General features: G+C 35.8%; 1 protein-coding gene across 11 annotated transcripts in view; it reads left to right on the top strand.

The window, feature by feature from the left end:
- Nucleotides 1–16,028, top strand: part of GRIA4 (glutamate ionotropic receptor AMPA type subunit 4) — a 517,460-nt gene that overhangs the window by 328,131 nt on the left and 173,301 nt on the right. For 10 of the 11 annotated variants that reach the window (XR_007478959.1, XM_049714079.1, XM_004284005.3 and 7 more), the window contains one exon: nucleotides 2,919–3,103. Coding sequence is in view for 10 of the 11 variants with exons in the window: in XM_049714079.1 (XP_049570036.1) it covers nucleotides 2,919–3,103 (185 nt within the window). In the remaining variant the exon portion in view is untranslated. Of the gene's footprint in view, nucleotides 1–1,398; nucleotides 1,466–2,918; nucleotides 3,104–16,028 lie in introns of all 11 variants that reach the window. The other variant, XM_033413423.2, reaches the window with a different exon arrangement.

The raw sequence follows: 16,028 nt of genomic DNA on the forward strand, positions 1-16,028 counted from the left end.
TTTATTTCAATTCTAGTGTCACTTCTAAATCTGAAAACTCAGATAACAAAATGTTGAATTTGAATTATAATTTTGTTTTATTAGTGTGAATCTTTCAGTATCTGTTATGCAACTGGGAACGTATATAAATTTCATCAGAAGATGTGTGGCTCTATATTCTGTGAAATTCCTGTAGGTAGGAAAATAACAGCCTAGCACTGACATATCCACATGACGTGATGATAACAAACAAAGGCAGTATCTAAAGAACTGTGCCAAGCTGTGAATTGGTCACAGGGATGATGTGTGTGGACATAGTTATTATTTTTACAACATGCAAGAAAATCAAACAAAAAGTTTTTTTAATTATTTTGGTACTACAGTAAATAAAAGGAGAAAACGGAAAATAAGATGTCAATTGGTATTTTTAAAAAGAGCATGTTCATAGGTGTCAAAAATGAATGAAAGAACATTAATTCACTATCAGAGAGCAAATCCCAGTAACAGGATAAATGAGGCATGAACGTGTACAGTGTACATTAATGTTGTTTAACCCAAGTTTGTGTGCTAGATGCATAGTGAGGCCAAACAAACAAAAACGTCGGAGTTTGGATCAGAGAAAGGTTTACTGATCTAGAGGGTGCTGCTTTCCAGAGAAGATGGGAGATGTAGGTTTGTCTCAGATCCATCTTGCTGGTTGGCCAGGGTGCAAGGGTTTTAAAAGCAAAAAGGGTAAAAGGGGAGGGGGGCTTGTAATTTCAGCTTCCCATAGATCTCAGTTGCAGACTTCCTGCCACCGTCTTATGATTTGATGTGTCATTGGTGATTTTGATTGATTGTTCCTACAAAGCAAATTAGTAAATCATGGTCTTATGATCCTTTAACTTCTTTCTAGGAGAGAGCAAAAACAATAGTTGAGACATTTTATTATTTACTTAGAGCATTATGTGATGGTCAAGAATTTCATTTCCCAGTTGGCCCCTGATGTTTTTTTCTGTTAAGACCTTTTGGGCTTTGTGTTTTCTCCAAGACCATTTGAGTTTGCTTCACCTTTGTTTGTGTGTTCCCTCACTTCCCTAATTAGTAACTGATGCTCTTTGGAACTCAAGGAAGGCCTAGAAGACTAAAGCCTTTCTCTAAAAACAAGAAACGGGGGACACTGAGGGACTTTTGAACCCAGGAGGACCCTCAGAGTCCTGCTTGATTTCATTAAGATAGGATGCAGACCATCATGTTACGTATGCATATAATAGGAAACAAGGGAAAGAGTACTGAATTTGGGGCAGGGATAGGGGGGATCTAGGTAAGATTTGAAGAGATAATTACAGGCATACATTACAAAAGGAAAGACTAAACAAAGCAATAGATATACTAGAATAATTATATAGTAATTAACATGCCCTCTTTCTTCCTCTTTAGGGAATTGTTTTCATTTTGATAAAAATTAATCCTGACTGCCACAGTATTTCATTTGGCAGGATATCAGGTAATTTATATTTCAAATATGACCTCATCATCAGTTCCATCTGTTGATATTAAATGAACATCCGTAATGTTTGAAACTCTGACTTGTAGAAAACATACCTAAAAATAAAAATCCTTGAACCTGAGAGACTCACATACCAAACAGAAAACTGAGTAAAGGGTGCTCTTATCTAGCAAATGCTTTGCATTCATTTTAAGTCTTCAGGTTTAATCTACCCAGCTCTCCACTCTAAGTCCAGGGACCAAGGGAGGGAGAAACTATAGGCAACTGCTGCCATAGAATGAGCTCAAATAAGTGTTAGACCTTCTTAAAGAGGACTAGCATATTTTTTTATGCTAAGCCACAAGGGGAAAAAATAACAGGCTCTGATCCAAAACAACCTTCGTTTAAATGTTATACATAGATTCAAAGAATCTTTTTTCCTTTTTTTCACATTCCAACTCAAAACTGAGAGCTCAAAAATTCAAGATTTCAAGACAATGTTGTCATGAAGAAATATTCTAAGTGCTGGGTTCATGAGTTTGCCCCTTCATCTTTAACCCAGACATTAAGACCCATGACTTCCCTTCCACATGCAGAGAGATCTGAATGAAGAACAGTGTAAAGACCATTCCATTCCCTCTGGAAGTCTGTTTCCCGCTAATAAATGCTCCTTTTTCAGCAATCTTAAAGGCACCTTTTAAACCTTCAAGACCCAGTTCAAGTTGTTTCTCCTCATGGCAGTTTTCCTGGTCCCATTAAGGCAGATTTTACCAAACTTTCCCTTGGGCCAACACTTTCCCTTGAGTATGGCTATCATTACACAGTTTTAAACTAAGTTTCATTTGTTTATTTGAATGTCTGTTTCCTCTACTAGATTATGAGTTTGAGTGCCCATTGCATCACCTAGTTTTCATTCAGTTCACCCCCAATCCACATCACTCCCCTACCAAGACAGGAAGAGTTAAATAATGCCTTCTCCATTTACAATAATGGGTCCTCAATAAATAGTGTTGCAATGTTTATTTTATGACACAGTTGAACCCAAAAATGTTGTTACTACTTTGCTCAAGGGGAAAATCAATACAGCTGTTCAAAATTAATTCTGTCTAGTGAGTAAAATTAGCAAAAAGTTTATGAAATTGTTCTTGACTACGGGTGGTACTAGATTTTGTTTTTGGTTTATCTCATCAAAAATATATCCAAAGCAATGTAATAGTCTTTGGTAGAGGGATTTTGAGAGCTTACTCAAGGTATGATGTTGCTACTTCATTCAAGCAATATTTTTAAGGAATGTTTTTGCCCTAAGTAAAGAAAGTAAAATTAAATGATTCAGAAATAACCACTCATGTTTTTAAATTTCTAATAATTCATTGTATGTTTTGGAATATAAAAATATTGATGTAGACTCAGTGCCTGCATGTTATTTAAGGGCATGTTTTTAGTAACCCCTCTGGATTTTTTTCCCCACTAGGATACTCGATACTTCAAGCTATCATGGAAAAAGCAGGACAAAATGGTTGGCATGTCAGCGCTATATGTGTGGAAAATTTTAATGATGTCAGCTATAGGCAACTTTTAGAAGAGCTTGATAGAAGACAAGAAAAGAAATTTGTAATAGACTGTGAGATAGAGAGGCTTCAAAACATATTAGAACAGGTAAGTACTGGACTTTATGTTATTATTAACCTAGACCTTCTACAAAAATATTTGACTTTTTTTGGCCCATCAATATCTTCTTCCAACAGTTTAGCCTGAAGTGTGGAGTTTGGGAGTTTTCATTCCATGATTTATTTATCTCCAAGACTAAATCATAATCTTTTATCACCAAAGGTCATTGTGGTTCTCAATGAAGTTAGAAGTACTTTTCCTCACACATTTTAAAGACATACAATAGAAAGGACTTTTTGTGACTCAAGAGCTCTTGACCTCCTATTTTCATAAGCATTAAGATTGAAGATTAATTCCATCTAAAATATTAGAAAATGTGACTCTGTACTTTTTATAACCTTTAGAGAAATAGCTCTGTGAGAAATATCAACATGAATTAATAAAGCAATGAAATAAAAGAAAATTAAGTGGCACAGTGCATATAGCATATTTTCTTCTAGATGTTGTAAGTAAATACATTACCACCACAGTGAAGATGGCTTTCAAGTCTCCTCACAAGAAAGAATCATTTAATAAAGCTTTCAGTAAGTATCTGTTGATTTGATTTGAAGCATACAGGAAAAGATAAAATTGAGCTTTGTCAGTGTGTTATATGAAAGAAAAATATCATCAAATAATGGATAACACTTGCCTTGCCCCTAATCCTGCATATCATGATAAAGCTTTAAAGGCTGTATTTGGCCAAAATTGCAGTGAATGAATGCCATCTAGTGGTTTTATAAATGTTTGCTCCTATTTATCTACAATATGTTAGGTTAGCTAGACAATAATGTAGCATGTTTTATTGGTTAGTTTGCTACATACAGTTTATTTGCATAACAATATGATTTGATTCACTTACCAATTTGGAGGTTTATTTATGAGAACAAGTTAAGTACTCAACTATACATATCAAAGCCAAGATATGTTTCAGAGATTTCTCCTTAATATCCAGGGACGCTGAACTAGATGCCATAAGTTTCCTTCTTCAACTATAATTAGCATTTGTAAATGTTAAAAGTAAAAAAGCATGTAGTGGGCTTCCCTGGTGGCGCAGTGGTTGAGAATCTGCCTGCCAATGGAGGGGACACGGGTTTGAGCCCTGGTCCGGGAAGATCCCACATGCCACGGAGCAACTGGGCCCATGAGCCACAGTTACTGAGCCCGTGAGCCACAGTTACTGAGCCTGCGCGTCTGGAGCCTGTGCTCCGCAGCAAGACAGACTGCGATAGTGAGAGGCCTGCGCACCGCAATGAAGAGCGGCCCCCACTTGCCGCAACTAGAGAAAACCCTCGCACAGAAACGAAGACCCAACACAGCCATAAATAAATAAAATTTAAAAAAAAAGAAATAAACAAGGAGAGAATAAATAAGATTATTAAAAAAAAAAAAAGCATGTAGTATTTCTTTTAAAGTTCTCATGAAGCCAGACTATACTGTAAGGAAAAATGAAAGAGTACTCTCCTCCTGTTACACTTTTATAAAAGAAGAAAAAAAAACATTTGATTGATGAATTGTGTTATTATTCTATTAGAAAATGTTAATTTTAACCTGTACATCACTCAGGTTTATTCCTCAGGGAGTCCAAGAAATCATTAAGGTTGTGATTATACGAGGTATATGAAACTTTTAGTGTGCATTTATGGAATCCAAGAAAAAACTCTCCTACTGTCTTAAGTAAGACCTGGTCACTTCAGCTCAAACTCCCATTCTCCCTCCCTCCCACTCTACCCCTATGTTGAGAGTTTGAGTTGTTTGACATGAACAACTGAAGCTTTGTAAATAACTCTTCATGAATCCCACAGAACAGTCAATTCTACCATCTTCCTGTCAGTGGGTAAGGCTCAGAAAGACCCTCTAGTTGCTAAAAGACTTGTGCTTAAAAGACCACAGCTGGAGAAGGCAATTGAGTGCCTAAAGCATATTGACCCATTTCAGAGGCTTAGCAGGTTTCTAAGAAGAAAATCAGTACACCCAGGTGCTATGGATAAACTTGTTGAATAAATAAACCTTAAATAAGCTCTCACTAAGGGAACCAAGCATCTAACTTTTGTTATGATTTCAAAGAAATTATTTTTTTTATTTTTTCCAGCTTTATTGAGATATGATTAATATGTAACATGTTGTAAGTTTAAGGAATACAACATTATAATTTGATACACAAATATATTGTGAAATAATTACCACAGTAGGGCTAGCTAACACCTCCATCATGTCACATAATTACCATTTCTTCTTAGGGGTGGGAACATTTAAGGTCTACTCTCTTAGCAAGTTCTAAGTGTACAATACAGTACTGTTAAATATAGTCACCATGCTGTACATTAGATCCCCAGAGCTTAGAAAACTTGAGTGTTTACCATTACCATTTCTATTTTAATTTCTTCAGAATGCTAAAAGTTTTTTTATCATGACTGCATAGTAATAATGAGACTATTAATAGATTTTTGTCTATTTAAAATGCGGCTCAAATATAAATATCATAAATTGTAACAAAGTCTACTCTACTGTAAGAATATATTGTGTTCTTAATTGTCCTATAAAATTTCTCCCCAAGAAAAACTGTTTCCTATTCTGAACATTTTTTAACTGTCTATATTTTAATTCCTGTAGCTCTAAGCAAAATCACTTTTAATGTTTCTTGACTCATCTAAAAACAAGAGCTAGTCCAAACTTTGTCAGGAACTTGTACATTTACTTCAATAACTCTGTGTTTCAATATCCTCCTTAATAAAATGAAATAACAATAGAAAACAATTTCAGAGACTCAAACAAAGCATTTTTTAAAAAGTAAAATGCTAAGTAATCTTGATCAGAAAAATGTCTCTAATTTTTTTTCTATTAAAGTATAGATGATTTTCAGGTGTACAACATAGTGAATCAATATTTTCATAGATTATCTTCCATTTAGAGTTGTTATAAAGTATTGGCAATATTCCCTGTACTGTACAACATGTCATTGAATCTTATTTATTCTATACATAGTATATTGTACCTCTTAATCCCCTACTCCTGTCTTGTCCCTCCCCCGTTGCCTCTTCTTGCTGGTAACCACTAGTTAGTGCTCTATATCTATGAGACTGTTTCTGTTTTCTTATGTTAATTACTTATTTATTCTTTAAATTCCACGTATAAGTGATAACAAACAGTATTTGTCTTTCTCTGCCTGACTTATTTCACTAAGCATAATACTCTCCAGGTCCATCCATGTTGTTACAAATGGCAAAATTTTATTTCTTTATGGCTGAGTAATATTTCATGCTATATATATACGTGTGTGTGTGTGTGTGTGTGTGTGTGTGTGTGTGTGTGTGTATATATATATCACAACTTCTTTATCCATTCATCTGTCAATGGACACTTTACTTCCATGTTTTAACTATTGTAAATAATGTGGCTGTGAACATTGGGGTGCATGTATCTTTCTGAATTAGTGTTTTTATTTTCTTCATATATATATCCAGGAGTGGAATTCCTAAATCATATGGTAGTTCTATTGTTTAATTTTTTTAAAAACTTCCATACTATTTTGCATAGTGGCTGCACCAGTTTACATTCCCACCAAAAGTGTACTAGGGTTCCCTTTTCTCCATATTCTTGCCAGCATTTGTTATTTGTGGGCTTTTGACAATGATAACCATTCTGACAAGTGTGAAGTGCTACCTTATTGTGGTTTTGATTTGCATTTCTCTAACAAATAGAGATGTTGACCATCTTTTCTTGTGCCTTTTGACCATCTCTGTCTTTTTTGGGAAAATATCTGTTCAGGTCTTCTGCCCATTTTTTAATCAGGTTGTTTGTTTTTTTGATCTTGTGTGGACTGTTTATATATTTTGGATATTAATCCCTTATCAGTCATATCATTTGTAAGTAATTTTTCTCATTAACTAAGTTGTCTTTCTATTTGTCAATGGTTTCCTTTGCTGTGCAGAAGTTTAATTAAGTCCCATTTGTTTACCTTTGCTTTTGTTTCCTTTGCTTGAAGAGAATGATCCAAAATATATTGCTATGACTTATGTCAAATAATGTGTTCTGCAGATGTTTTCTTCTAGGAGTTTTATGGTTTCCAGTCTTACATTTAGGTCTTTCATCCATTTTGAGTGTTTTCTTTGTATATGGTCTGACAAAATGTTCTAATTTCATTCTTTTATGTGTAACTGTCCAGTTTTCCCAGAACCACTTATTGAAGGACTGTCTTTTCTCCATTGTATATTCTTGCCTCTTTATTGTAGATTAATTGACCATAGGTTCATGGGTTTATTTCTAGGCTCTCTATTCTGTTCCACTGATATATATGTCTTTTTGGTGCCAGTACCATACTGTTTTGATGACTGTAGCTTTTTAGTATAGTCTGTTGTCAGGGAGTGTAATACCTCCAGCTTTATTCTTTTTTTCTCAATCTTGCTTTGGCTATTCAGGGTCTTTTGTGGTTCCATATAAATTTTTGGATTATTTATTCTAGTTCTGTGAAAAATGTCCTTGTATTTTGATAGGGATTGCATTAAATCTGTACATTGCTTTGGGTAGTATGGACATTTTTAAAATGTTAATTCTTACAGTTCATAAACATGGGATACCTTTCAAGTCTTTGGGTCAGCTTCAAATTCCCTTCATCAATGTCTTATATTTTTCAAAGTATAGGTCTTTAACCTCCTTGATGCAATTGTAAATGGGATTGTTTTCTTGCTTTCTCTTTCCCATAGTTCATTATTAGTGTATAGAATAGCAACAGATTTCTGTATATAAATCTTGTATCCTGCAACTTTATTAAATTGTTTTATTAGTTCTAATGGTTTTTTAGTGGAAATTTTAGGGTTTTCTATATATACTAATATGTCATCTGCAAGTAGTGACAGTTTTACTTCTTCCCTTCCAATGTGGATGCCTTTTATTACTTTTTCTCATCTTATTTCTGTGGGTAGGACTTCCAATACTATGAAAATAGAAGTGACAAGGTTGGGCATCCTTGTCCTGTTCCTGATTTTAGAGGTAAAGCTTTCAGCTTTTCACTGTTGAATATGATGTGACCCGTGAGTTTGTTATAATACTAAACCGACTCTACAAGAAGTGTTAAAATGGAAAAGAAAAGGTTACAAGAAGTGAGAATTTATAAGAAAGGAAAAATCTCAGTAGTAAAGATCAAGCGGGATCAGAGCAGACACCTGGAGCAGGCTCAGGCACACACTGTGACAGCCCTGGCCTGCCAGATAGAGCCCCAGGCCAATCCCAAACTGCCTCCTCTGCACTCAGTACACCCTGTTCAGGTGCAGGTCTAGGTCCCAGCCAGCACCATCATCTGCCTTCACCCTAGTGGAGAGTTGCAGCAGAGCAAGAGGGGCTGGAGCAGGCTGCCAGTGTGGGCTGGGGTGTGCTCTGGGGCGGCTACAGGAAACTGGTCAGAACCCCAGGGAGTTTTCAATCTGCTTCCCGCACCTTTTCCCAAAAGCAAGTGTGTGTGCACATTCTTCAAAAGTAAAGTGTCAATTTCTTACAGCCTCGTGTTAAGTCCAACTGGTTTACAAACCAGCTAAGGGGACTTGTCTTAGTGCAAGACCCCAGGTATGGGGTGCACAATATGTGGTTCGAACCCCTCACGGTCGAGGGAGAATGTCCAACCCCATGATATCCTCCTCCTTTTCTGTGTCCCCTGCTAGGGATGGAGGTTCTGACCTGATTTCTTCTCTTCCCTCTCTACCCATCCCTGTGTGGATCTTTCTTACAGTCTTGTTAGTGGAAGAGCTTTTCTGCCAGTTTCAGTTGTTTACAGCTAAAGTTGCTCCACATATAGATATATTTTTGATGTGTTTGTGGGGGGAAGTGAGCTTGATGTCCTCCTTCTCTGCCATCTTTATCTCCTGTCAAAAAATGCCTTTGACAAAAGGTAGCCCTTTCTCAGAAGATAGTGAAATTAGTACAATGAGGATAAGGGGATGTGTTAGTAAATTTCTAGAAGGATGGGCACACTTCATATTGTGGTGACATGCTGTCAATAATTACTTCATTGACACTTCAATTTGTATCAATTTTCAAAAACTTAATGGAAATAGCTCACAATTTTCTCTCAAAATATGTTAATGAACAACTGCTTCAAAAAGCACTTTATCTTCTGTACATGTTTTCCAAATTATTTTTATGCTATGAATTAATTAGTTCTTATAAATGTATTGCTAGTTAAAATAGCAGTTAACCACATATTCATTCAAACATCTCAAAACATGAATTTCAAAACAAGTATTTGAAAATGTGTTTTAAAGTTATATTGACTTTTCCACCCTAAATTACACTACAGAAAAAAATGAAAGAATTTATGTAAATATCACTCACAGAGCTATTTAAGGCAATAGAAATATAGCAAAACCACCAAGTTAGATTTATTATATTGTTTGTTTCATGCTGCAATAAAACAAATTACATTTTGTCTCTCTAAATCCAATGGGCAATTTGGTTCAATAATCTGCAGGAAAAAACTATGAAAAGAAACTTAAAACTAAAGATACTTTTTGAGTATTTGTTGAATTTGTGATCAATTATTGATAGAAAGAGTTTCAATTTTTACTTAAAGTAATATACCATTTTGGACACTAACATTATTCATCTTACCTAGTTTTCTTCATCAATTATTTTATAGAGTAGCTCAAAATAGCTTAATATAGCTGGAAACAAATGAGTTGTTTTTATATCAAAATAAGTGCCCACTATAAAGTGGGAACCTTTTCATATATTATTTATTTTCACACATATACTTTGATTTTAAATTTTGATTGCTTGCAAAAAGTCCCTAATGATTTTATCTTATGCCTTATCAGTTGGACATTTAAGTGTCAGACTTTGATTCATGTGTGTAACCCAGTATACCAAAAAGCAGCAACAAACTTGATCTTAACTGTCTTTCAGGCATTAAAGATTATTTGACCAAAATAGCACTTAAGGCTAATGGTTGCTCACATATTTTTAATACACCATGAAAAATACCCAAGAGTCATGCAGCTAGATTTCTGTGTTCTATAGTCAGTGAAACCCTCCTTTTCTGGAATACAGTCTGGGCAGTGGGATGGCATGTACTTTCTTCTACCTCTTCCTTTGGTCAATTGACATATTCCCAAAATAATGATGTTTCCAAAAATGATTAATGTTTTTAGCTTTTGAGAGATGGGTAAGAAATCTTCAATTGTTAATTTTGAAAAAGTAAGTGGAGTAACTTAATGCCTATGACTCTTATTCTCCTTACTTTAAATAAGCATTGGGCTGAGATGATCTTGTAAAACCCTTCTCACTCTAAAAGTCAATAATGTTATTTCCAATGAAGACTTCCTGATAATTGCATTTGATCCTGAAGCAATAAATAATTTTACACATAGGCTATATGTTGAAAAGAAGCATGAAGTAAAACCCCACTCAAGTGGCCATTTCTGTATATTCATTCATTCTACAAATATTTATTCAGTGTCCACTTTATTTAGGTAGGACATTATGCTCTGCTGAAGATAAATTTATGAGCAATTTCTGTTCTAGTTAGTAACTCTTATCTGGTTAACTAAGGCTCAAACCAAAAGCATTTCCTAAAATCCTACTAAAATATATTCTTTCTTTTAGAAATATAGTACATATAAAATGATGAAGCATCTCAGGAATTTTGCTATGAGTGCCAGTTCTTATTCAATACATGATGATATGAAAGGCATTAGATAGAGAACTGGAACTATATTGGCCCTAGGACAATTTATTTATTTGGCCGTAGGATGTATTTAAGGAGTCTAACCAAGTATTTATCAGGAGAAGATGGTATGGGTCAACCTTACAGTACGAAATAGATGTTTAACAAAAGAATGGGGAAAAATGGCTCTACAGGTGGCTCACAGTTATCTCAAACTACCTCTAATACATACTCAAATCGGTGCCCCTTTCAACAGTATTCTTGCTTTCACTATATGACAGGGAAACTCAGTGTCCCACTAGACACTCAGATAATTGGCAAACCCAGTGACCTTGTCATACTGTTTGAAAATTAATCAAAAAAGCCTAAAAGCCATGACTGGCCTCTCAGAGGTTTGTTACATCACCAAAGGAAGCCAATAATTCTATCTCAGGGCATGATCAATTAGAAAAAGGAAAATTCCTTACAAACAGAAATATGGCTGTTTGCACATAAGTGGTGAAATGTGGACATAGCCCCCAGCTAACTTATTCTAAATCCAAGGCCACCTCCTTACCTAGTACTACTTAAATGAGATGTCAGATCCCAGACAAGATTTTTGGCAAGTTGTCAAATGCATGGCAACAGATAAGACTCTTTATTTAGAGCCTGCATTTACAAATTTTCAGAATTCTCTAACATAAAAAAATTGCATTAAATCTAGAACTCTACCCAATCCACCTCCACTTCCAAAAACATCTCTAGCTCTGAATAAAGTATCAAAAACAACCAAAGCCTTCAGTAGCCTGCCTCTTATGCCATAACTGGTTGTATCATTATCTAGAAGGAAATACACGTTTTATTTAGTTACTGGCTAATGACCATAAAGTCATTTTTTCACACTAAAATTTTTAAAGAAAACACAAAAACAAGAGTAAGGGATAGACGAGACAAAAGAAGCACAAAGAAAAGAGTAAAGCTACCTTCAGTTATAAGGAGTAGTCACTGAAGAAGAAATCTGATAATTGGAGATAATAGCTTTGATTATTTGAATCATCTACAGGATTAAACAGCACACATTCTAACAGTAGGAATGAGTCAACAGTAGTAGACTAGACAATTCTGCCCTTGATTCCTAATGTATTAATTCAACATCTATGTGCCAGACATCATTCCAGGCATTGCAGGGCTGTACAAAGACGAGCAAAACATGTTCCCTATACTGAGAATGCTTACACTCAAGCTGGGATATCAGAAACATGAATAAATAATTACAAAACAATTTGATTGGTTCAGAAACAGAAGTATTACAAAATATATCAGGAACCCAGAAGATGTGGTGACTGAATATAATCAAGACAGTCAGAAATGCTTCACAGAGAAAACAGACATTTAAATTGAAAATGCATTGTATTTTTCCAGGAACAGAAAAAAGTAAGGATATTCCAGACAGAAACAATTGCGAAAACAAGGAGGTCTGTAAAAGCTCAGAAGGCAGATACTGTTGTGGGAAAACCCAAACAAACTTCTTGACCAACACATAGTTCTAGCTGATAAAAATCAGGCGGGAGCAAATGTAGAATTAGAGTGGCACAGTAATTTAAGATGAAGTGGTAAAGACCTGTAGTAGCAAGAAAATGAATTCTTTGTGTTGTATTAGTTTAGCTATCTGTCTTTGCTGTTGACATATCTCCATCAGAGCAGGGTCTATTCTAATTATTTACCAATATATTCCCAGTGATATGAAAGAGGATCAAAAAATTATTGTTAAATAAATGAAAGTCTGAATGAGCTTCACTTGAAGACACAGGCAAGAGATATTTCTTTTATGTGTTCAAGGGAAGAGCACCCAATAGCACCCGGAGTTTCTGAAAGTAAGCTCTCAGTTACCTGAGAAGCTTTCTTGTCCAGAATATATCACCCACCAAAGATGATAGGAAATTTGGGTTTTCTAGAGTTTGCTGTATAAGCTGAAAAAAGCATAAGAGTTTCATTTCCATATATTAAAGTAACAATGCATAAGGTGCAATGGGAACAAATCAGGCACTCAAATTACTACAGCAAAGAAATTATATCAGCAATTTCCTACACTACAGTACTGGCAGAGCTTGCTGCTTTTGCTTCATTATAAAGCTGCATTTGCAAATAGAGCTTTGCTCAGTCAGGAGCTGCAACAAAATAAGAGGAACTTAAAAGACATGAAGTTATGTCCAAAAAAAGGAAAATTTTACTTCTTTCATTTTATTTTTTGCCAAATTGATTTGAATGTACAAGCCCCATTACAATTTATGGGGTTTGTTGTTTTCATAGAAAATGAAAATACATTTACATATCTCAGTCAGACTAGTATAAATTTGTGGGAATTAGAAAGGGGTCTCTAATTGTCTCTTAGCTACTGTTGCCATGGATGGAGCTATTCCTAATTTTGTTCTAAAATTTTTTAAAAAGATAAATTGAAAAGTAAAGCAAGCAAAGAATATAAGTTTTTTTGAAAAAGAAAAATATAGTTTTTGTCTTAAAAGAATTGTGAATTCTAGGATTAAATTGTGTTCAACTAATTTGTTTTAGTTGATGCTGCAAGAACACTTATTAGAATAGTTTCCATTATTATTGTTGTCAGAAACATTCAAAAGCTCAGCTTTAAAAAAAAAGATAAAGAAAAATATTCTTGATAATTTTAGAAATATAAAATAAATTAGTTTTACTAGCCTTAAATAGAAAGCAGCTGCATAGAAGTATCTACTATGGTTTAGGGAAAGACAAGCACTATTTCTCTCTTTTTTTTTTTTTCCCGGTACGCGGGCCTCTCACTGCTGTGGCTTCCCCCATTGCGGAGCACAGGCTCCGGACGCTCAGGCTAAACGGCCATGGCTCACGGGCCCAGCCGCTCCGCGGCATGTGGGATCTTCCCGGACCGGGGCACGAACCCGCGTCCCCTGCATCGGCAGGTGGACTCTCAACCACTGCGCCACCAGGGAAGCCCCTATTTCTCTTTAAATAGAAAAGAGAACTTCATAATTTATTTCAGTAGAATTTTGCATCTACTCTTCAAATGTTTAAAAGACAGTGAAATTAACAAAAAAGAAGTAAAACATTCAACAATACCTTTGGGGACACTTTTTCTGAATCTTGTAAACACTATAAATATATTTACTCTTTATAAATCCTAGAGTATATTAAATAGTTCAGTGATAAAGTATACTATCTGCCAGTAGATGAAGTGATTAATCTTTTTGATCACTTTGATTCAGTCAGAAAGGTAAAGGAACAAATTCACTCCTAATTCTCCCTTTAAGATCAACCATATAATCATTCAATACTCCCCTACTGATTTTCTGTGTTTTCTCTGAGCTCATATACAACCAATGCCAAGTTTAAAATCAGATTGTGGCAGAAAATTAAAGTGGTCTTGTTCTTACAAAAAGGAAAAAAGGAGGAAAGAAAGAAAAAGAGAAAGGGAGGGAAGAAGGGAGGAAGGAAGGAAGAAAATAAAGGTTCACATAATCACTGGCAAATGGAAGAAAGATCAAGATTAGATATAGGGAATTTATTTTCTATTTTTTAAGGTTTTTTTCAAGGTCACAAACCAAATGTTTGTTACATTTTTCCAAAGTCCAGGCTTAAATTGTATCTGTACTTGCCCTATGTCTTTCCCTTTAAAACCATAGAAACTATACTAGAAATATATATATTTGAATTCTATTTTTATAATTAACTTGTGTCTATTTCTGCTGATTGCTATCATAATGCAAACTTAAAAGTCAAATATTCTGTGTAAGATAATAATATATTACAAATATCTTGCAGCTAACAGAAGAGAAACAATTTTTCTTGTCTCTGCCCACCCCACACTATAATTTTGCTTTCTTAACATGTATACAACACTCATCTATTTGCTCATTTATTAAGCAAACATTTATCCAATACCTACTAATTTCCAAGCATTGTATACAAAGTTAATCAACTTCAATCCAGGGACCAGGACAAGGTGGCAGAGTAGGAAGATCCTCGACTCACTTCCTCCCACGAACACACCAAAATTACAACTATATGTAGAGAAACTATATCTGAGACCAACCTGAAGACTAATAGAAAGACTTCCACAACTAAATATAAAAAGAAAAAGCCACATTGAGATGGATAGGAGGGGCAGAGACATGCTCTAGCCAGAACCCACACTCCGTCACTGCAACTCATTGCTGGAAGGAATATCATAGGCTCAGAGGTCGTCCCTGAGGAATGAGGGCTCCAAACCCCACGTTGGGTTCCCTAGCCTGGGAAACCTGCATTGGGAATATGAGCCCCCATAATGTCTGACTTTGAAAAACAGCAGGGTTTATTTCCAGGAGAGCCAGAGGGCTATAGGAAACTGAGAATCCACTATTATAGGGTTCACACTTAAAAACTTACCCTCTCCCAATTCCCAGCACAGAGACAGTAGTTTGAAAAGCACCTCAGTCATACATGAAGGAGATTAATCAACTAATTTTAGAGCATATGCCTGAGGGGCAGGGATCTGTTGGAACTTTCTCTGGGAATGGAGGAAGTGGTGGATGCCAATTTGGGGGTGTGGGGGGTGGAGGTTGTGGCTCACTGTCCACCTTGCTGGCCCAGCACTATCAGGTGTCATTTCTGGTTCTCCCTATCTAATCAACACCACTCACTTTGCCTTGCATTCGACTTGCTTTGGACCAGATCCAACCAGCAATCCCCCAAAGCAGACCTGGCAGTCTCCCTCAGTAGGCACTGGAGCCCCTCCAAAGTGGCTCCCCACACCACCAGTACTGTCAGGCACCCATGGATTTCACTGATGCCCCCCAAAGTGGCTCCACAGAAGGGCCCAGCCCTGCACATAAAAGCTTTTGTAACAGTTGCAGCTGGGCCTTAGAGTCAGACTCACCAAAGGCCAGCCCCACATAGCAGCTCTCCCACAGTAAGCCACAACAAGAGGGCACACACACCCAACACAGAGGGTACTCCTGGAGGACCTGACTCTGATGACCAGGGAGACCATGCTGCTGAACCCCAAAGGATACCTTCTACACAAGGCCACTCTTTCAAGACAGGGAGATATAGTTGATCTACCTAATACATAGAAACAAACACAGAGAATTAGGCAAAATGAAGAGATAAAGGAATATGTTCCAAATGAAAGAACAAGACAAAACCTAAAAAAAAGAGCTAAGCAAAATGGAGATAAGCAACCTTCCAGATAAGAATTCAAATTAATGGTCATAAAGATGCTCATTGAACTTAGAGGAAGAATGAAGAAACACAGTGAGAAATTTTTTTACAAAGATA

This window comes from Orcinus orca, chromosome 8, assembly GCF_937001465.1.
Source record: "Orcinus orca chromosome 8, mOrcOrc1.1, whole genome shotgun sequence".
NCBI lineage: Eukaryota > Metazoa > Chordata > Mammalia > Artiodactyla > Delphinidae > Orcinus > Orcinus orca.